Source organism: Anolis sagrei, chromosome X (assembly GCF_037176765.1).
Source record: "Anolis sagrei isolate rAnoSag1 chromosome X, rAnoSag1.mat, whole genome shotgun sequence".
NCBI lineage: Eukaryota > Metazoa > Chordata > Lepidosauria > Squamata > Dactyloidae > Anolis > Anolis sagrei.
This window is the reverse complement of record NC_090034.1, coordinates 67,688,020-67,710,916: the sequence shown is the minus strand read 5'-3', so window position 1 is coordinate 67,710,916 and position 22,897 is coordinate 67,688,020. Positions and strand designations below refer to the sequence as shown.

The 22,897-nt window shown below is 42.7% G+C and overlaps 1 protein-coding gene across 5 annotated transcripts in view; it reads left to right on the top strand.

Annotated features, from left to right (window-relative positions):
* CSMD2 (CUB and Sushi multiple domains 2) overlaps positions 1–22,897 on the top strand; it is a 984,984-nt gene that overhangs the window by 354,375 nt on the left and 607,712 nt on the right. For all 5 annotated transcript variants that reach the window (XM_067473669.1, XM_067473670.1, XM_060784605.2 and 2 more), the window contains exon 5: positions 19,846–20,053. In XM_067473669.1, coding sequence (XP_067329770.1) covers positions 19,846–20,053 — 208 coding nt within the window. The remainder of the gene's footprint in view (positions 1–19,845; positions 20,054–22,897) is intronic.

Genomic DNA, 22,897 nt, shown 5'->3' with positions numbered 1-22,897 from the left:
CATTTTATTTGAGAACACAGAAATGCTGGACCACTCTCACAACCACCATGTCAGACTACATAGGGAAGCCATTGAAATCCACAAGCATGTGGACAATTTCAACAGAAAGGAGGAAACCATGAAAATGAACAAAATCTGGCTACCAGTATTAAAAAAACTCTAAAATTACAACAGCACAACAACAGAGAGGAGACAAACAAGGACATCTAAAATCACTTCTCAACAAAAGTTTGCTCTAGGCAATGTCAGGCCATTATGTGCTAATCTAGGTGGTCAGTTGAAACATTCACACCTAGCTCCAGCAGACAAGAGCCCTTTGTCTCACCCTGGTCATTCCACAGATATATAAACCCTTTTCCCTAGTTCCAACAGACCTCACTACCTCTGAGGATGCTTGCCATAGATCCAGGCAAAATGTCAGGAGAGAATGCCTCTAGACCAGGGGTCCTCAAACTTTTTAAACAGAGGGCCAGGTAACAGTCCCTCAAACTGTTGGAGGGCCGGATTATAATTTGAAAAAAAACATGAATAAATTCCTATATACACTGCACATATCTTATTTGTCGTGCAAAACACACTTTAAAACAATACAGTAATTAAAATGAAGAACAATTTTAACAAATATAAACTTATTAGTATTTCAGGGGTAAGTGTGGGCCTACTTTTGGCTGATGAGATAGGATTGTTGTTGTTGTTGTGTGCCTTCAAGTCATTTCAGACTTAGGTTGACCCTGAGCGAGGGCCGGGTAAATGACCTTGGAGGGCCGCATTCGGCCCCCGGGCCTTAGTTTGAGGACCCCTGCTCTAGACCATGGCCATATAGCCCGAAAAAACCTACAAAAACCCAGAAACCGGAACTGACAGATGAGATCTAACTCTGTCCCATGGGTTTGAACCGCCTACCTTCAGGTCTTCAGGTCAGCAGTTCAGCCAGCATAACCCATTGCGCCATCGAGGCTCCCGAAGGGCTCTAAAATCAAAGATTTTTTAAAAGATCTGCAACAGGATATATTCCAAAAGAAAAAAAAGTGCTATAATTTGATTCTCAGCTGGAATTAGATTGCCACTGGGATTCTTTGAGACACAACAAACATGGCACCGACAGAGCTTCAGGTCCTTGTTTGTCATCCATGACCCTGACAATCCACAGAGGCTTGATGACAACATCTTTAACCTTCTGGAACAAAATAAAATAAAATAAAATGCAGCAAAAGGGTGCCTTCTGCTGTCCACCCAATGCCTGCTGAGCAAATAAGCATCCCTAGTTTGTTTGCTGACTTTAACCAAAGCTGATGGGTTTATGAGCCAGCTTGGCAGTTGAGCACAGATTCAGCAAGCCAGCTGAAGGAAGTTGAGAACATTTGTAATGCTGTTTTTCAAAGCGTATCAAATATGCATTATCTCATTAAAAATGGCCTGGCTTATTATAACGTGAAAGAGTTGCTTAGAGTGTGCATCGTACCACATTTGTGCATATATGCGTGTGTGTGTTTATCCCCGGCTGTTGGCAGTCCCTTTGAGAAGTTGCAACTATCAATTTAAAACTGAGCTCATCAAATGAGAAGAAATGTGCACAAATGCTTATTATTCTGCCAGTATTGTAAAGGGATTTTTTTAAAAATATTAAAGATCGAGAAACAAAGCAGGGAGGTGGGTATTCTGGAAAGGAGCAGCTGGTTTATGGTGATTTAAAAGCTGGTTCTGACACAATAATCTGACTCTGATGATTTCCACAGTGATAAAAAAATTCCAGAAATCAAATATTGGCACTCCATATCTCAGATATTTAGCTCTGTGTATTCAGCTACCTCAGAACTGGATAGGAATTTCCGCAGCCTTTTAGTACTATCAGAAGTATCCCTCATCTTTTACAGTAATACTCAAAATCCTACATAAGAATAATATACTGGAGCAGCATACAGGGATTGTACAACCCCGTTAGGCCAGCTCCACTGGCTGCCAATTTGTTACTGGGCTCAATTCATAGAATCATAGAATCATAGAATCAAAGAGTTGGAAGAGACCTCATGGGCCATCCAGTCCAACCCCGTGCCAAGAAGCAGGAATATTGCATTCAAATCACCCCTGACAGATGGCCATCCAGCCTCTGTTTAAAAGCTTCCAAAGAACTTTAAAAGCTCATGTTTGGAAGTTTAAAAAAGCTTCCAAACATGGGGAGCTGGGCATGTTTAGCCTGAAGAAGAGAAGGCTGAGAGGAGATATGATAGCCATGTATAAATATGTGAGAGGAAGCCACAGGGAGGAGGGAGCAAGCTTGTTTTCTGCTTCCTTGGAGACTAGGACGCGGAACAATGGCTTCAAACTACAAGAGAGGAGATTCCATCTGAACATGAGGAAGAACTTCCTGACTGTGAGAGCCGTTCAGCAGTGGAACTCTCTGCCCCGAAGTGTGGTGGAGGCTCCTTCTTTGGAAGCTTTTAAGCAGAGGCTGGATGGCCATTTGTCAGGGGTGATTTGAATGCAATATTCCTGCTTCTTGGCAGGGGGTTGGACTGGATGGCCCATGAGGTCTCTTCCAACTCTTTGATTCTATGATTCTATGATTCTAAGGAGCCTTCCCTCCACCACACTCTGGGGCAGAGTGTTCCACTGCTGAACGGCTCTCACAGTCAGGAAGTTCTTCCTCATTTTCAGATGGAATCTCCTCTCTTGTAGTTTGAAGCCATTGTTCCGTGTCCTAGTCTCCAAGGAAGCAGAAAACAAGCTTGCTCCCTCCTCTCTGTGGCTTCCTCTCACATATTTATACATGGCTATCATATCTCCTCTCAGCCTTCTCTTCTTCAGGCTAAACATGCCCAGCTTGTTAAGCCGCTCCTCATAGGGCTTGTTCTCCAGACCCTTGATCAAAAATCGAATTCTTTTATTTGTGGGGTTTGTTTTGTTTTATTTTTTTCCTATCAGGGGTCCTGTATCTCTAACTGGAGAACAAGCCCTATGAGGAGCGGCTTAAAGAGATGGAGATGTTTTTCAGAAGAGAAGGCTGAGACATGATGGCCATGTATAAATATGTGAGGTGAAGTCATAAGGAGAAGCAAGCAAGCTTGTTTTCTGCTGCTCTGGAGACTAGGGCGTGGAACAATGGCTCCAAACTACAGGAAAGGAGATTCCACCTGAGCATTAGGAAGAACTTCCTGACTGTGAGAGCTGTTCAGTAGTGGAACTCTCTGCCACACTCTCAGAGTGTGGTGGAGGCTCCTTCTTTGGAGGCTTTTAAACAGAGGGTGGATTTGAATGCTATTTTTCTGTTTCTCGGCAGAATGGGGGTTGGACTAGATGGTCCACGAGGTTTCTTCCAACTCAATGATTCTATGTTTTGTTTTGTTTTTTGCTATCAGGGTCCTGTAGCCTAAATCCAGGAAATGTACTCATCTTCAACTTGAAGCCATTAGCCTGGTCCAATCCTCTGGGGCTGCAGAAAATGTTTTAGATACTTGAAGAGTACAGCCATGTCATCTCTCAGTCTTCTGTTCACCAATCTGAACATATCCATAACCCTCAAGTTTTCCTTGACACTCTTGTCTGAACTTGTCCACATATGGGACCTGAGACTGAATGCAATGTTTCAGTTGAAGTGTATTTACTAGCGCATATTATAGCGTAGTGGTTCTCAACCTTCCTAATGCCGTGACCCCTTAATACGGTCCCTCATGTTGTGGTGACCCCCTAACCATAACATTATTTTTGTTGCTGCTTCATAACTGTCATTTTACTACTGTTGTAAATCGTAATGTAAATATCCGATATGCACTATGTATTTCCATTCACTGGACCAAATTTAGCACAAATGCCCAATACGCCCAATTGTGAATACTGGTGAGGTTGGGGGGGGGGGGGTGATTTTGTCATTTGGGAGTTGGAGTTGCTGGGATTTATAGTTCACCTATAATCAAAGATCATTATGAACTCCACCAGCAATGGAATTGAACCAAACCCGACACACAGAACTCCCATGATCAACAGAAAATACTGGGAGGGTTTGGGGGGATTGACCTTGAGCTTGGGAGTTGTAGTTCACCTACATCCAGAGAGCATTGTGGACTCAAACAATGATGAATCTGGACCAAACTTGGCACAAATACTCAATATGCCAAAATGTGAACACTGGTGGAGTTTGGGGAAAATAGAACTTCACATTTGGGATTTGTAGTTGCTGGGATTTATAGTTCACTTACAATCACAGAGCAATGTCAACTCCACCAATGATAGAATTGGACCAAACTTCCCACACAGAATCCCCATGACCAACAGAAAATAACGTGTTGGTCTTTGGCGACCCCTCTGACACCCCCCTTGCGACCCCCTCAGGGGTCCCGACCCCCAGGTTGAGAAACGCTGTTATAGTGGGACTATGCACCGAGCATTGGACACTAGAGACCATGGAAACCCACTTTGAATAAGTCACACTTTCTCAGTCCCCCCAAAAACATGATAAATCTTAGAACCTTAGCCAAAAGTCAGAAATGATTTGAAGGCACACAACAGTACATGTTTGTTTGACACATAAATGTTGTCTCTACTAATTCAAGCAAAAATACTTTTTGTCTTAGGTTCTTGTGGGTTTTTTCGGGCTATAGAGCCATGTTCTAGAGGCATTTCTCCTGACGTTTCGCCTGCATCTATGGCAAGCATCCTCAGAGGTGTGAGGATGCTTGCCATAGATGCAGGCGAAACGTCAGGAGAAATGCCTCTAGAACATGGCTCTATAGCCCGAAAAAACCCACAAGAACCTAGTGATTCCAGCCATGAAAGCCTTCGACAATACACTTTTTGTCTTCTTTGCTGAAGCATCACACTTTGGTCTAAGTTCTGACCATTGATCTGCAAAATCCTGCACTCGAGAGGAAGGGTTTCTGTTAGCAATATATTTATCCTCGCATTCTACAAACACTTCAGAAGAATTGGCGTTCACAATGCAAAGGGTAGGAAAACTCCTTGATGAACACATCTCTGAAATGCCATTGTGCGGCATGTACTGCAAAGTTAACCGGCTTTTGCTGGCACCTTCTCTTTTGACAGCACTCGAACACACAAAAGTGACATGGCACCACAATGCAAGGCAAATTAGTTCTTGGTTTCTATTTATCTTCCTGCCCATGTTCTTCTTTTTTTTCCCTTTCACTTGATCCTCCTACTTTCTTTGCTCTAATAGTTTTGTGTTAATGGAGTCAGCTTGTACAAGAAGATAACCCGTGGCAAGGAAAGGATCTGGTGCTGTTTCTGAAGAGCACATGTTGTCAGCTTCAGTGACGTGCCTCCCTCTTTTCAAGGAAGGGGGTATTTATTCATTTATTCTCGTTTAGGGCATCCCTTCTCTTGCATTCTAATACGCCTCTTGCAAGCGATATTCATGCTAAGAATGAGAAGATTATTTACACTTTGTCCTCCTGTTATCCATGAAGACTTCTGATGCTGTAGCCCCGGAATGAGACTTCCCCCATTGCAGGGATGCAGCCATGGACTCCAAAATTGTGGCTGTGATAATCTCTGGCAGGAATGAGGTTGGCTACCCCCATTCCTGCCAGAGATGATCACAACCCAAACAGTTTCACTCCAAAAGAGAGGAATTCTGCTTAGTGCCACCTTCAGATAACCACACTCCTGAAAAGCACCGGGATTGTGGCGCAGCTGGCTGCATTAAGATCACTCTGACCAAAAGGTCATGAGTTCGAAGCCAGCCCGGGTTGGAGTGGGTTTCCAACCAGTTGTGTGTAGCCTGTTGTCGACCTTTGCAACCCGAAAGTCATCTGTCAAGTAGGAAAATTAGGTACCACCTTAATTATTATTATTATTATTATTATTATTATTATTATTATTATTAAACTTTATTTGTACCCCGCTAGCATCTCCCGCAGGACTCGATGTGGCTTACAAAGGCCAAGGCCTCAACAAACAATACAACAATACAAACCTAGGGTAAAACAATTAAAGCAATCTAAAGCAATCAAGTAAAGCAATCTAAAACTGGGCCGGGCTAGAGTAAGGGTACAAGGGTTAAAAGTGCTGATGTGACAGGTGGAAATGAGGCTAAATTAACTGATTTATGAGGCCATAAAGAAGACTCCAGCAAAGCATTCCAGCAGGGAAGCATGCGGGGAATGCGGAAGTGCTTCATCAGCGTCGCAGATAGACGATGAAAGCGACAGCTCCCCTGGCGGCCAGAAAAAGTTAAATAGCCTCTGTCTATGTCTGTATATGTTTGTATGTCAAAAATTGGCATCGAATGTTTACCATATATGTGTACACTGTAATCTGCCCTGAGTCCCCTGCGGGGTGAGAAGGGCGGAATATAAATGCTGTAAATAAATAATAAATAAATAAAATAAAAGTCAACAGTGTGATATGGCAGCTAAAAAAGCCAACGAGATTATTTATTTATTTAATTTATTTAATTTATTTACTCTATTTGTATATCTCAGTCCGCAGGCAACTCAAGGCCGTTAAAAAGGCAACAATTCAATGCCAACTACAACATAAAACAATTAAAAACATTGACATATAGCATAAAATCATAACAAGATCAGTTAAAAACAAATCACAGATGTCTCTTAATTAAAAGCGTTGTCCAAGATCATCATCCAATCGTTCCGTATTCCTATGTCTGTTACACTGCATTGCCAAACGCTTGCTCGAACAACCAAGTCTTAACTTTTCTCCGGAATGCTAAAAGGGAGGGGGCAGATCTAATGTCCCTAGGAAGGGCATTCCATAGCCGAGGGGCCATCACTGAGAACGCCTTGCCTCTCATCCCCGCCAGACGTGTTTGTGACACCGGCAGGAACGAGAGCAGGGCCTCCGCAGATGATGTTAAAGTCCTAGCTGGTTCATAAGGGGAAATACATTTGGACAGGTAAGTTGGGCCAGAATCTAAACATCATGTTTCTATTGATTCCATTGATGCAGATTTAAAACTCCATCAATAGAAACATGATGTTTAGATTGAGGGAAGGCACAGTCCCAATGTATTCTGCTTTGGTCAGTCCTCACTTTGAGTACTGTGTTCAGTTCTGGGCACAACTCACAGATGGATATTGACAACCTGGAACATATCCAGAGAAGGACAACCCAAATGATCCAAGGTCTGGAAGCCAAGCTTTCTAAAGTAGCTGCTTATGTTATGAGAAGGAATATAAATGTGTTTCAATATTCGAAATGATGTCCTATTGAGGAGGAGGCAAGCTTGTTTTCTTCTACTCTAGAGACTAGAACATGGAGCAATGGACTCAAATTGCAGGAAAAGAGATTCCGTCTCAGCATTAGGAAGAACTTCCTGATGGTAAGATCTGTTCAGCAGTGGATTATGTTGCCTTGGAGCATGGTGAAGTCTTCTCCTCTGGAGGTTTTAAAATAGAGACTGTTTAAGGAGCTCCACTGGCTGCCATTCATTTTCCGGTCCCAATTCAAGGTGCAGGTTCTTACCTACAAAGCCCTGAACGGTTTGGGACCCGCCTACCTGTGTGACCGCATTTCTGTGTACGAACCCACATGATCTCTTCGATCATCTGGAGAGGCCCTGCTCACACTCCCACCTCCATCGCAGGTGCGATTGGTGGGGACGAGGGAGAGGGCCTTCTCGGTGGTGGCCCCTCGACTCTGGAATTCACTCCCTAAGGACATCAGACATGCCCCAACTCTGGCAGTCTTTAGGAGGAGCCTGAAAACGTGGTTGTTCCAGTGTGCCTTCCCAGAATAAGGAGAATCTCTCAGCAATATGCCCTCATAATGCACTTTAATACGGACTTAGGATTGTCTGCGCGCCCTCATCTTTCTCCGAAAACCCTATCCTAATTTGCCTTACCTTGTTCATGCCCAGCACTTTTTAATTTTAAATTTGAATTTTACATTTGGCCCGGCCATTGGTTTTTAAATGCTGTATGTTTTTGATATTATTGTTTATTGGTTAGTGTGTATTTTTTATTTTTAGTTTATTTCAACTGTTTTGTATTGATTTATTGTTATTGCTTCTGTTTATTGGTGTGTTGTGGGCTTGGCCTCATGTAAGCTGCACCGAGTCCCTTGGGGAGATGGTAGCGGGGTATAAATAAATAAATAATAATAATAATAATAATAATAATAATTATTATTATTATTATTATTATTATTATTGTGCTCTGTGAAGAGGGCACAGATTGTGCTTTCCTGCATAGTAGTGGGTTGAACTGGATAACCCTTGTGATCTCTTCCAACTATATGATTCTATAGGTCCAAGCTCAAAGGGGCCTCAGTTCACCACCCTCATTCCTGCCAGAGGTTATCACAAGCCAGACTCCAATCCAGGATGTCAAGATTGATATTTGCACCATCCCACTGGAGCTAATAGCTTTTGAATAACTGTTAATTTCAAGAGACTTCTTCCAACAGAACAAGCCATCCAAAGCAATGTGCAGTTTTCCCATTGATGTTGTCTGCTCACAAGGTGGTTTTGGACACTATGAGATACTGTCTTTCCCTTTGTTAAGATAGCAGTCCGACCTCAAATCTCAGTTCTAGCAAGATTTCTTACTATCCTTAGTGTCAGAAGAAAGCATTATATTTCATCCCTGATGACCTGTCAAAACATTGCTGTGCCCTACCTTGTTGGTGAGTGATATACTCTCTAAGTGCTACCTGCATTAAATCTCCCTTTCCTTTGCAGAAGGAGGCAATGCAAATAAATCTGACCTCAGTCCGCCCTCCACATTTGCAGATTTAACTTTAACTGTATGTCTTTCAAAGCCTTCCACATAGCTGCAAGAACATTTTTGAAATTGCTTATTGCTTCCCTTGGAAATTATTGCATCCCATTCCCTAAATGAATATGGGTTCACACAAAGAGATTTAGGTTTTTGGTGTTGTGTGCCTTCAAGTTGGTTCTGAATGATAGTAAACCTAATTTGAAACTATCAGATGGTTTTCCTGGAAGCTATGTTGGGAGGGAGTTTGTGTTTCCTTCCATCAGAGGCTGAGATAATGTGACCTGAGGGTTTTCCATGGTTGAGAGTGAATTTGAACCCTTGCATTCAGAGTTGTAGACCAATGTTCAAGCCACTGTATTGTACAGAACTTGATTTTTTTTACTTCTTTAATTTTTATGTCATTGTTCCTAGAATAGCGCTCACATGTGCAAAAAGGGGGCCCTATCATTTGGAACAATTTTAGATGCCAACTCCATTAATCCTTGCTGTCTTACTGTTGCTGAGACTGAGTTTTGTTTTGTTTGCCTTGTCACAATTTCTACAATTTGCACTGGAAAATACATCACAAAAAAGAAAGAAACCACCTTCCTGTCTCTGTGAGTGTCATTTTCCCTTTGTGAAGCTAAATAAATGCAGCGGACACATACGGAAAGGGTGATGGATTGCAGGGACTGAACCGTCCCAGCTATTGCCTGCGATTTTCCTATAAGGCAGCAATTATTCCATTTTCCAACACTGCCCTTTTTTTGCAAATGCACAAAAATACTCACAGAAAATCACAAATGTCAATACTCCAGTTGTTTACATTGAGGGCATGTAGCAATAGGTATATAATTAAAAACAAAGAGAGCTTCTGACAGATTTGTTTTAGCATCAGAAGCTGCAATATTTTGCTAACTTGTTAACAAAGCTCTTTTTGTTAAGCATTCAGATATTAAAATATGTAGCTGTGTGCACTAGACATGTGCATGAAATTCATTCCTACCATTTCTTTCTGTTGGGGAATCCGAGCTGTTACACTCAAAAAATAACGCTCATCTGGGGCAATTTCACCAAAATATAGTTGAGTACCAGGAGTAAACTCCTTAACCAGCAGAAATTTACGTGAGGTGAGAAGAGATAGCCTTCTATTCCTTAGCATGGCTCAGGATTGCAGAGTCAGAACTTTAGGTTCAAAAATATTTATTGAAGTAAAAAAAAAATACATTATTGACAGAAAAGCCTTAGCGCTTTTACTAAATCTCATCTAAAGAAGGTAAAAAGTAACAAAGTCCATGCAGCTACGTTTTGCCTACAGAGAGGCAAAATGCATCCTCACAGGGAGAAAGGTGCTGGAGCGGGTGCATCCTCACTGGGCAAGATGATGGAGCGGGTGGTCGCCTCTCGGCTCCAGGGATTTCTGGATGACATCAATTACCTGGATCAGTCACAGTCTGGTTTCAGACCTGGTCATGGCACCGAGACGACTTTGGTCACCTTGGTGGATGATCTCCGCAGAGAACTGGACAGGGGGAGTGTGACCCTGTTAGTTCCCCTGGACATCTCAGTAGCTTTCGATTCCATCGAACATGGTATCCTTCTGGGACGGCTCTCCGGGATGGGCCTTGGGGGCACAGTTCTATCGTGGCTCCGTTCCTTCCTGGAGGGTCGTTCCCAGTTAGTGAAGCTGGGAGACACCTGCCCGGACCCCTGGCCTTTGACCTGTGGAGTCCCGCAAGGTTCAATTCTGTCTCCTATTCTTTTTAATATCTACATGAAACCGCTGGGTGAGGTCATCCGGAGTTTTGGAGTTAGTTGCCATCTCTATGCAGATGACACACAACTCTACTACTCTTTTCCACCAAATTCCAAGGAAGCCCCTCGGGTGCTGAGCGAGTGTCTGACCACTGTGGCTGTCTGGATGAGGAAGAACAAGCTGAAGATCAATCCCGACAAGACTGAGGTCCTCCTGGTCGATCGTAAACCGGATCGGGGTATTGGGTGGCAACCTGTGCTGGACGGGGTTACACCCCCCCCCCCCCTGAAGTCACAGGTCCACAGTTTAGGTGTCCTCCTGGACTCATCACTGTCGCTTGAAGCTCAGGCTCGTGCGCCAACTGCGACCGTACCTTGTGAAGGCGGATCTGACCAGGGTGGTCCACGCCTTAGTCACCTCCAGATTGGACTACTGTAATGCACTCTACGTGGGGCTGCCCTTGACCAAGGCCCTGAAATTTCAATTGGTCCAACAGGCGGCGGCCAGGTTGTTAACGGGGGCTCCTTACAAGGAGAGGTCAACCCTCCTGTTTAAGGAGCTCCACTGGCTGCCATTCATTTTCCGGTCCCAATTCAAGGTGCAGGTGCTTACCTACAAAGCCCTAAACAGTTTAGGACCCACTACCTGCGTGACCACATCTCTGTGGTCAATCTCTTCGTTCATCTGGAGAGGCCCTGCTCACGATCCCACCTGCATCGCAAGCGTGATTGGTGGGACAAGGGATAGGGCTTTCTCGGTGGTGACCCCTTGACTCTGGAACTCTCTCCCTAAGGACATCAGACAGGCCCCGTCGCTAGCAATCTTTAGGAGGAGCTTGAAAACGTGGTTGTTCCAGTGTGCCTTCCCAGAATAAGGAAATTCCTAGCATTATGTCCCAACGCACTTTATCAGAGATCTAGGATATCTGCATGCCCATCCCCCCTCCAAATACTCCTCCTGGTCACACCCAGCACTTTTTTTAAAATTATTACATTTGGCCCTGCCATTGTTTTTAATTGCGTCATTGTGTGTTGTTAATGTTCTTGCTCTGTTTTTTGAGTTATTTTGTTGCTGTTGTTGTTATTGTTTTTACTGTTGTATTTGGGCTCAGCCTCATGTAAAGCCGCACTGAGTCCTTCGAGAGATGGTAGCGGGGTACAAATAAAGGTTTATTATTATTATTATTATTATTATCATTATTATTATTAAAAAAAGCAGAACTAACAAATGATGGAGATCACATGGTCAACCCAGGTTAGTTTTAAAGTTAAAAGGAAATTTCCTCACAGAAATCCCATTACTACATCATCAAAGGGGGAGGAAACAGTGGCTAGCACTGAAGACAAAAGACAAAGCCCTTTTGGGAAAGGAATCCCTCATCCCTGTCTCTAGTCTAGCTACTCATTGAGGACTAGAAACTTGATTACACAAAAACTTGCACAGTCCAGGGATGAAACCCAGTATTTTTGTGTCTTTCATTTCTTTGGAAGCAAGAAACAAGAAGCCCCCTCCCCCTACAGACATCTGTTCAGCACGGAAGCCTGCTTTCGTATAGAACCAAGATTGCCTCCTTGCCTGCATGTAGGAAGGCCTGGAGCTCAGCTGTAGGCATGCTCCGGGCCTTCCTGCAGGTCCTGCTACACATGCACTCTCTGAGAGTGTGGTGGGTCATGCGTGGTGGCTGGCGGGGCATGCAGGGAGACCCAGAGCACACCTGCAGCTGAGCGCCTCTTACTCTAAAGGAGAAATATCAGGTACCAGGCAAAAAGAATGGCAGGAAAGGGAGTCAGTAGATGGGAACCCCCCGCCCACCCACCCACACACACACACACAACAGTGATCGTTGGGGTACTTATCCAAAAACCTCCCGATTTCGGAAGGCACTCAAAAATGGAATGGAGTCCCCAACGAAAGCTGGGACATGAAATGGGGCAAGATTTACTCCAAAACCACTAGCCCAGTATGCGCTGTCTGTAGGGCTTCATCCTACATCTTTTATACCAACCACCACATGTGGTGATCTTTGTAGTTATTGAGGCTGTAGGGCAAAGGAATGTATGGAAAATTATTCAGTATTGGAAAATAGGCATCCTTTCCATGCATTTCAAGTTCCCAACCCTTCTATGCTGTGCTTGATCAAGAAAGAAAAGCAGAGTAATGATGGGAAGGAGAAAGAGGAAGGGGAGAAGATTGATGGAAGTGGGCATAGAGTCATTCTGGAAGACCTAGACTATTCCTAGTGAGCATTCCTCTTGTAGGAATTTTCTAGGCACTCCAGGATAATTCTATAATCACTTCCAGAAGCCGTTCATTTCAATAGGGTTTGCTATTATCCAAGGTTTTCTGTTTTCATAGTTAGTTCAGGATTGTACTTACTGTGATATGGTAGCCATCCTGTACAGATCTACCATCTCGTAAATGGCAAATGTATGTATTCCTTCTTTCAGTAACATAAATTGTATCAAGAAACCTGGAAGTTACAAACAGAAGTGGCGTATTTGCAGCAGCCCCTTTTTGCAGATATCCAGCCCTGGTTAAAGAAGATGTTCTGACCAACAATGATGCTAGTTTTGCCCTCTTCTCCTTTCCACCATAATATGTTGTTTCTTTTACTCTTGCCCTAACTCTGTAAGAGGAAAAATCAATTATTTGTGCCATTTTTGCCTGAATAAGGTGATAATGGGACTTTAAAGAGAACACCACAGTGTAATATAGTCACAGCAACCAGAGCCGCATGCGACTGCCAGCCTGCTGGCACACAAAGTCATTTGCTGGTTTGTCCTTCAGGTTATTCAGAACAGCAGCATAGAAATGGTCCGCGGAACATTGTGCCCTTACAAAACAAGACCAAGAGCCAAATGCTTAGGCTAATTGTAATAAGCCATTTTGACCGGGAGTAACAGGGTTCTATTAAAGGGGGCGGGGATGGCCATTGGAAACCACTCAATAAAAATACATTAACAGACGCCATTGCAGTGCTTGACTGGCTACGTTTGACAATGCAGTGCTTGACAATGGCTTGAAACTACAAGAAAGGAGATTCCATCTGAACATTAGGAAGAACTTCCTGACTGTGAGAGCTGTTCAGCAGTGGAACTCTCTGCCCCAGAGTGTGGTGGAGGCTCCTTCTTTGGAAACTTTTAAACAGAGGGTGGATGGCCATCTGTTGGGGGTGCTTTGAATGCAATTTTCTTGCTTCCTGGCAGGGGGTTAGACTGGATGGCCCATGATCTCTCTTTCTATGATTCTATGTTTGGAAAAAAAAGTCAAAATACAATTACTTCCCTTCCACCCAAAAATAAAGAGATGAGACCCAGGTGAAGAGTTAAACTAATTCAACCCCCTTGCTTTGTAGGTAGGTCCCCTAAGTGTGGAATTTCCCCTTGACCACGTCCTCAATAGCCAAGGGTTAGCCATCATGTTCTCAATGTCATCCTTTAAGCTTACACTCTGTCAGTGTTTGGCATTTGGATTCAGGGAGACTATCCTTAGCTAAACACCTCCTTAAGCCACCTGGATGTGTCGACTGCCTGCCCCTGTCTGGCCCCCAAAGTTATTTTCCAATCCATAGTTCACATCCCAGCAAATCTAAGATCTGTCACGATTTCATTATAAATGGCAGTTCCTAATAGGTTCTGTCAGAAAATCACCAATAATGAAACAATAATGACATTTTGAAAGTTTTGTTAGAGTTCTGAAATTTTCACCACCGGAACTTTAGCAACACTGTAGAAGCAAAGCACAAGCGCCCCCTAGTTTTCACAACCAGAACTATAGTTTTGTAAGTACTTTAGAACCATTTAGAACCATGGGTTGCACATGCCTACTATGTTCCTCTTCTGATCCAATTAACATCGAGCACATACAGCACTTAACCTCCCTCTTGCCTTGATTCTTAACTTCTTAGTTTCTTACAAAATTACGTTCAATTCAGAGTCTTCATTTACTTTCAGTGTACTTTTTTTCTTTTGCCTTGGAAACTGTGGCTTCCAGGTAAGAAGCCAGCATATCAAACCAACATTGAACAATGGCTTAAGATCCTGGCTTGCTGTGAACACCTTTAACTGCTCAGTTTGGATGAAATGGGAAATGATGGTTTGCTGAAGAGCTCCTGATGGAAGGCAGAGCATACAAGCAAAGTCCTTGCGGGCACTTTGGCTTATTCTTCTGTGCAATTTCAGGCCAATAAAAAACAGCTGTCAGCCATCTCCAAATAAAGCTTAGTTCATCCCTTCAAAAACTCCTGTAGCTCCAACAGACAAATGAGCAAGCAGACAGATGGATGCAGACAGACCGATTGACCTAGTTTTCAGAGATGCTGTGAACTGGTACAACTAAAGAAGGAGCTGAAGATTGTCGGTATTAAATTAATTCTAGACATCGCATATATTTGATTCATTTCAGCTGTTCTTTCCCAAAGGAAATCTTGCAGTGAATCTGCTTTTTTGAAAAAAAAAATCAAAAATAAACATCTATTTATATCTGCATCTATACATAGATACAAATAGAGTTAGGTGGGTTTTTTTTTTAAAGGCGACATGTTTACAGGAAGGATTTCTTCAGGAAGAAATGATTTTTGGTCGAAATGGACTAAAAATAGACATTGAAAAATATATAGATATAGACGTCAACAAGCATGTTTGCATTTCACATCTTTTTTGTAAAATATTTTTCGAAGAAGCTTGATGGGACTCATAACAACATTTCAGTCCATAATGTTAACAGCTGGTGGTGATTCAGAGGTTCACTCCCAATTCAAGGAGAGAGCAGTTGGAACAATGATTCCTACTTCCTCTTCTTTTATTTACAAAGATGTTTCTTATTGTATCAGAAGTGAACAGAGGGATAAGTTGTAATGTATTTTAAAAAACACAAAGTTTAAAAACCTGGCATTTTTAAAAACCTCCTCCCTGCGGCTTCCTCTCACATATTTATACATGGCTATCATGTCTCCTCTCAGCCTTCTCTTCTTCAGGCTAAACATGCCCAGCTCCTTAAGCCGCTCCTCATAGGGCTTGTTCTCCACACCCTTGATCATTTTAGTCGCTCTCCTCTGGACACATTCCAGCTTGTCAATATCTCTCTTCAATTGTGGTGCCCAGAATTGGACACAATATTCCAGGTGTGGTCTAACCAAAGTGGAATAGAGGGGTAGCATGACTTCCCTAGATCTAGACACTATACTCCTATTGATGCAGGCCAAAATCTCATTGGCTTTTTTCGCCACCACATCACATTGTAGGCTCATGTTTAACTTGTTGTCCACGAGGACTCCAAGATCTTTTTCACACATACTGCTCTCGAGCGAGGCATCCCCCATTTTGTATCTTCGCATTTCGTTTTTCCTGCCAAAGTGGAGTATCTTGTATTTGTCCCTGTTGAACTTCATTTTGTTAGTTTTGGCCCATCTCTCTAATCTGTCAAGATCGTTTTGAATCCTGCTCCTGTCCTCTGGAGTATTGGCTATCCCTCCCAATTTGGTGTCGTCTGCAAACTTGATGATCATGCCTTCTAGCCCTTCATCTAAGTCATTAATAAAGATGTTGAACAGGACCGGGCCCAGGACAGAACCCTGCTTCTGGCACTCCGCTCGTCACTTCTTTCCAGGGTGAAGAGGAAGCATTGGTGAGCACCCTCTGGGTTCGTCCATTTAACCAATTACTGATCCACCTCACTGTAGTTTTGCCTAGCCCACATTGGACTAGTTTGTTTGCCAGAAGGTCATGGGGGACCTTGTCGAAGGCCTTACTGAAATCCAGGTACGCCATATCCACGGCATTCCCCGCATCTACCCAGCTTGTAACTCTATCGAAAAAAGAGATCAGATTAGTCGGGCATGACTTGTTTTTGATAAATCCATGTTGACCATTAGCGATGACCGCATTTGTTTCTAAGTGTTTGCAGACCACTTCCTTAACAATCTTTTCAAGAGTCTTGCCTGGTATCGACGTGAGGCTGCCCGGACGGTAATTGTTTGGGTCATCCTTTTTTCCCTTCTTAAAGATTGGGACCACATTGGCCCTCCTCCAGTCTGCTGAAACTTCTCCTGTTCTCTAAGAACTCTCAAAGATATTGCCAATGGTTCCCAAATGACTTCCACTAGTTCCTTCAGTTCTCTTGGGTGTAGTTGATCTGGCCCTGGGGACTTGAACTCATTTAGAGCGGCCAGGTATTCCTGGACGACTTGTTTCCCAATTTGGGGTTGGATGTCGTGGACTTCACTTTGTGGCCCCATTTCTTAAGGTTGGCTCTGCATCTTGCAGTACCAGAGCGCAGTCTGTTCATCACCCACCAAGTCACTCAGTCTTCTTTGGGCCCAGTAGGGAGCCTCTTATTCGGTATCAGCCATGGCTTGAGGTTCCAAGTTTTAGCCTGCCACTTTTGGACTCTCCCTAGCTGAGGTGTTCCTGGAAGTGTCTCTGTAGATCTTAGAAAACTATTTCTTGATTTAAGGCATTGGCATGCTGGCTGATATTTGAACATGTGATGGACTGGAAATGTCACTGCCTTGGTCCTTTCATTATTGTCTGGTACTTCCCAGCGGATGCCAGGTGATGCAGTGCTGGCGAAACGGTGTAATTTCTCCAGTGATGTAGGGCGTAGGCATCCTGTAATAATGTGGCATATCTCATTAAGAGCCACATCCACTGTTTTAGCGTGGTGAGATGTGTCCTACACAAGGCATCCATACTCAGCTGCAGAGGAGCAAAGCGCAATGGCAGGTGTCTTCACGGTATCTGGTTGTGATCCCCATGTTGTGCCAGTCAGCTTTCGTATGATATTGTTTCTAGCACCAACTTTTTCCTTGATATTGAAGCAGTTCTTCGTGAAAGTCAGAGCATGGTCCAGGGTAACTCCTAGGTATTTGGGTGTGCTTCAATTTTCCTATGGGATTCCTTCCCAGGTAATCCTCAGAGATCGAGATACTCGTCTGTTCTTAAGATGAAAAGCACATGTGTGTGTTTTAGATGGATTAAGACACAGCTGGTTTTCCCTGTAATAGGCAGTAAGAGCACCTAACGCTTCTATTCAACCATTTCAAAGCTCCCTGCTTGGGCAGTGATGGCACGGTCGTCAGCAGAGGTGAAACTGTCTGTCCCTTCTGGCAGTGGCTGATCATTTGTGTAAATGTTAAACATTGATAAAGCATGCCGTTCTTCTGTTTCCACCATCTGCTTCTCTGGCCCTGGATTTCAACAAAAAAGCTCCTGTTTTGTAGCAGACTTCCTATGAAGTGGGTCAGGTGGTAAAGATGAGAATCTGTGATTATTGGGATAACTCATTGGATCCTCTCAGTTCTGATTGGCTAGAATGCTTGGTCATTCTGCTGCCGCAAGCTCCAATATTATTGTAGCAATAGACAGGCAGAAAATGAAGATGAGCGGGGCGCCTGCTTGCCACGCAACTCTGCCACATGACACATTTTAATGGCCTTTCCTGGAACTGAATGTCCGAGTGATTTCTTAGAACTATACATGCAATATGTTTCTCGTTCATTCTCGACTCTTCAAGAATTCTTGGAATCTACTCAAAGTTTCAATTAAACCTAAAAATAAGAAAACTGCGCCAAAAATGCAATTACAGGTATCTCATTAAATGTTTATACGTTGTATTATGTTATGCCTTAATTTAGGCCTACTGTTGCACTACAGTGCATACTATTTATTTTGTAACGCAAATTATTTGATTTATTGCACTTTGAAAGAATTTTTATGTACGGCCATGTTTTGACAATATCATGTGTATTGGTGGTAGTTGAGAATAAATTGAAATACTACAGTAAATTTCAAAGTTTTTAAAATATAATTTCATTGCAATTGTTTAGATATCTCTTTATTTTACATTCCCTTACAATCTATCCTTTCTTCCTACCATGTAACGCCACTCCTAAACACCATTAACTTGTAAGACGTAGGGTAGGCCTAAGGGCTCTGCGATAGTTTCTGTGAGTCAAAAGGGTTGGAAATCACTGCTTTATGCATTTTCCCCTAGGATCATAGAATCATAGAGTTGGAAGAGACCTCATGAGCCATCCAGTCCAATCCCATTCTGCCAAGAAGTAGGAAAATTGCACCCCTGACAGATGGTCATCCAGCCTCTGCTTAAAAACCTCCAAAGAAGGAGCCTCCACCACACTCCGGGGCAGAGAGTTCCATTGCTGAACAGCTCTCACAGTCAGGAAGTTCTTCCTTATGTTCAGATGGAATCTCCTTTCTTGTAGTTTGAAGCCATTGTTCCGTGTCCTAGTCCCCAGGGAAGCAGGAAACAAGCTTACTCCCTCCTCCCTATGACTTCCTCTTACATACTTATACATGGCTATCATGTCTCTTCTCAGCCTTCTCTTCTTCAGACTAAACATTCCCAGCTCTTTAAGCCACTCCTCATAGTTGCTCTCCTCTGGACATATTCCAGCTTATCAACATCTCCCTTAAATTGTGGTGCCCAGAATTGGACACAGTATTCCAGGTGTGTCTAACCAAGGCAGAATAGAGGGGTAGCATAACTTCCCTGGATCTAAACACTATAATCCTATTGATGCAAGCCAAAATCCCATTGGCTTTTTTTGCCACCACATCACATTGTTGGCTCATGTTTGACTTGTTGTCTATGAGGACTCCAAGATCCTCTCTCTCTCTTTTCCCAAACCTGGAACTCAATGCATGTCTTCATCATATTTCAATACTAACCTTCAGACAATTCAATACAAAACTCTTCAACATAAAAGAATATTAGAGAGTTGGGATATTTTTAGTTTAATAAAGGTAGGGAAGAGATACCACTCAATTCTAGGATGGTTGGTGTCATTGCTCAGCCAACATGCAAAAGTGGAACTTGCATGGAGATAAACAATTTTTGCAGCCATGTTCCAGCAAGAGTGGGAGTCATGTCATCATGTTTTGTGCATTATGAGATCTCCCAGGTCTGGCTTGCTCTCTGATCTATGTGTTACGACATATTAGTGTATTAGTTGCAATATGTAGGTGTGTCACACAATGTAATGAGAAACCTTTGGGTTTATGTGACATAAACGATAAATCATACTATCTTAAAATATAAATGAAATATTTTCATTAGATACATTTTATCTTAGTACATTTTGTTATTACAATTTGTACATGTGTCTTTATCTCTTATGAGAAGTTGGGTCAACCTTTTGTTTGCTAGCAAAACTGAATTACTGTGTTGCAAAATGATGCATGTCTAATTAGTGTGTCACCAACATGAAATGTTTGGAAAGCTCTGCTGTAAGTCAAATAAGAATTGGACTTGTGTGTTTTCCTCCTTTGGCTACATTGAACCTGTCAAATCGGATTATACTACCTCTTGAATGCTTTAAATATATTGAAGGGAAAAGGTTGTGAGTACCATCAGATTCTTTCAGCATTCCCGTAACACATTTTGGTGTTTGCCTTTCAGCTGACGATGCCTGTGGAGGGACACTCCGAGGGCAGAGTGGGATTATCTCAACCCCCCATTACCCTTTGGAGTACAGCAACAATGCCGACTGCACATGGACCATTCTAGCAGAGCCTGGAGATACCATTGCTCTGGTGTTCCTGGATTTCCAACTGGAGGATGAATATGACTTCTTAGAGGTCACCGGAACAGAGGGGTCCTCCCTATGGTAAGAGAGACACGCTTCATCCTTGCTGTCAGTTACTTGCCCTGCCTTGCTAGCTCATCTTGTTGTCTTTGGCATAAGCCATCAAAATTAAAAAGGAGTTGGTGATAGCGTCTGAGTATTCGCCTACACTGTAGAAGTAATGCAGTTTGCTGAGGCACCCTTTGGCAGATATTTTGTGGATGATATATTTGTCAAAAATAGATTTGGGTGAATTGCAGGTTGTGCTCCTCTCATCTACCGGGTGCTAGTGTTTGTAGAAAGGGTCTTGCCATGAGGCGCAAAAGTTGTGCATTGTCGGCAGATGAAAAAGATAGGTGTTTGAAATTGGAGTTGAGTCTACAAAGGGATGTGTAGGAAATCTCTTTCAAATGTAGGCTTTCATGGCCAGAATCACTGGGTTGCTGTAAGTTTTTTGGGCTATATAGCCATGTTCTAGAAGCATTGTCTCCTGACGTTTTGCCTGCATCTATGGCAGGCATCCTCAGAGATTTGAGGTCTGTTGGAAACTAGGAAAATTGAGTTTATATATCTGTGGAAGGTCCAGGGTGGGAGAAAGAACTCTTGTCTGTTGGAGCGAGGTGTGAATGTTTCAATTGGCCATGTTGATTAGCATTTGATGGCCTGACTGTTTTTAGGTGTAGCTTCTTAGTGCCTGGGGGAATCCTTTGTTGAGAGGTGATTAGCTGTCCCTGATTGTTTCTTGTCTGGAGTTTATTTATTTATTAATTTATTTATTTACAGCTTTTATATTCCGCCCTTCTCACCCCGCAAGGGACTCAGGGCGGATTACAGTGTACACATATATGGCAAACATTCAATGCCAATTTTTGACTTACAAACATATACAGACATACACAGAGGCTATTTAACTTTTTCTGGCCGCCAGGGGAGCTGTCGCTTTCATCGTTCATCTGCGACGCTGATGAAGCACTTCTGCATTTCCCACATGCTTCCCCTCTGGAAGCACATTAGGAAGAACTTCCTGACTGTGAGAGCCGTTCAGCAGTGGAACTCTCTGCCCCGGAGTGTGGTGGAGGCTCCTTCTTTGGAAGCTTTTAAGCAGAGGCTGGATGGCCATCTGGCAGGGGTGATTTGAATGCAATATTCCTGCTTCTTGGCAGGGGGTTGGACTGGATGGCCCATGAGGTCTCTTCCAACTCTTTGATTCTATGATTCTATGAGTCTTCTTTATGGCCTCATAAATCAGTTAATTTAGCCTCCCCACACTTTAAGGTAGTACCTAATTTTCCTACTTGACAGATGCAACTGTCTTTCGGGTTGCAAAGGTCAACAACAGGCTACACACAATTGATTGGAAACCCACTCCAACCAGGGCTGGCTTCTAACTCATGACCTTTTGGTCAGAGTGATCTTAATGCAGCTGACACTCAGCCAGCTGCACCACAATCCTGGTGTTTGAGTGTTGTTTTATCCTATTTGTGTATGAATTTCTGGTTGTTAGCCGGCCTGAGTCCCTCTTCGGAGGTCGAGAAGACCAGGTTATAAAAGCTCTAAATAAATAAAATAAATAAATTTTTCTGTTATAATTTTATAGTTTTTTTTAATATTGATAGCCAGATTTGGTTCATTTTCATGGTTTCTTCCTTTCTGTTGAAATTGTCTACATGTTTGTGGATTTCAGTGGCTTCTCTGTGTAGTCTGACATGGTAGTTGTTGGAGTGATTCAGCATTTCTGTGTTCTCAAATAATATGCTGTGTCCAGGTTGGTTCATCAAGTGCTCTGCTATGGCTGACTTTTCTGATTGAAGTAGTCTGTAGTGCCATTCATGTTCCTTGATTCATGTTTGAGCGCTGCATTTGGTGGTTCCTATGTCGACTTGTCCACAGCTGCACGGTATATGGTAGACTCCTGCAGAGGTGGGAGGATCCCTCTTGTCCTTTGTTTATTCTTGATTTGCACGATTCTTCTTCCTCCAGACCTAACACAGGCATGGAAGAAATCAGAATCCTGAATATTTCAAAGCTGGTGATTTGCTGTCATTATTTGCCATCTGTTGAGCTTTAATGTGTGAGGACTTTGAAGAAAAGACCTCAAAGAAGACTAGTGATCAACAGTCATTCAAACTCAAGGCTGTGACTTCCTTGATTGAATCAATCTACTTGTACTTTCCTACTACTGTCCACTTCATCAAGACATTTTTTTTATCTTTCCATATTAGTCATATCACCCCAGGATATGTATAAAAACCTCAGTTAAGTCAACTTGGCTTCTGGTGAATAATTTAATTTAATTTGCTCTGAGACCCATTCATGTTCACATTGTTGGTATCCATAGAACACTTGTCCAGCACCAAATTTGAAATGAGTTGGTTGTCATCCTGTCAGCCTTATCAAGCTTTCTGAATCACACATAGAAATTGGAGCTGTTGTAGCATGGATGAGTCTGACTTTGGTGTTTACTGATGTGGCCTTGCATTTGGAGATCTCGGGTAGTTCCTACATGAATGCCTTTTTAAAGCTTTGCTCCTCTAATTTCTTGACTACGCTTTCCATTGTGATTAAGAGTTGAGTTGTGGTATAGAAAAACTTTCTATGTTTTCATTATTTGCATTGTGATTTATTATGAGAAACTAGAAAAAAAAACATTTTCCAACACATCAACATTTGAAACAGACAACAACAGTGTACGTTTCTAAAAAAAAGTACACAGATTTTTGGGGAAATGTGTTAAATGAATGCAAAAGCAGGATAAAGGATGATGAAGGTCAACAGGACTGGTTCCTGCAAGATAATCAGATATTTTCCTGATGTACAAACTCATCAGGAAATTCATATACACTCCAGAGATGTTGATTGTGCTTGGTATAATATGTGGATGTGGGA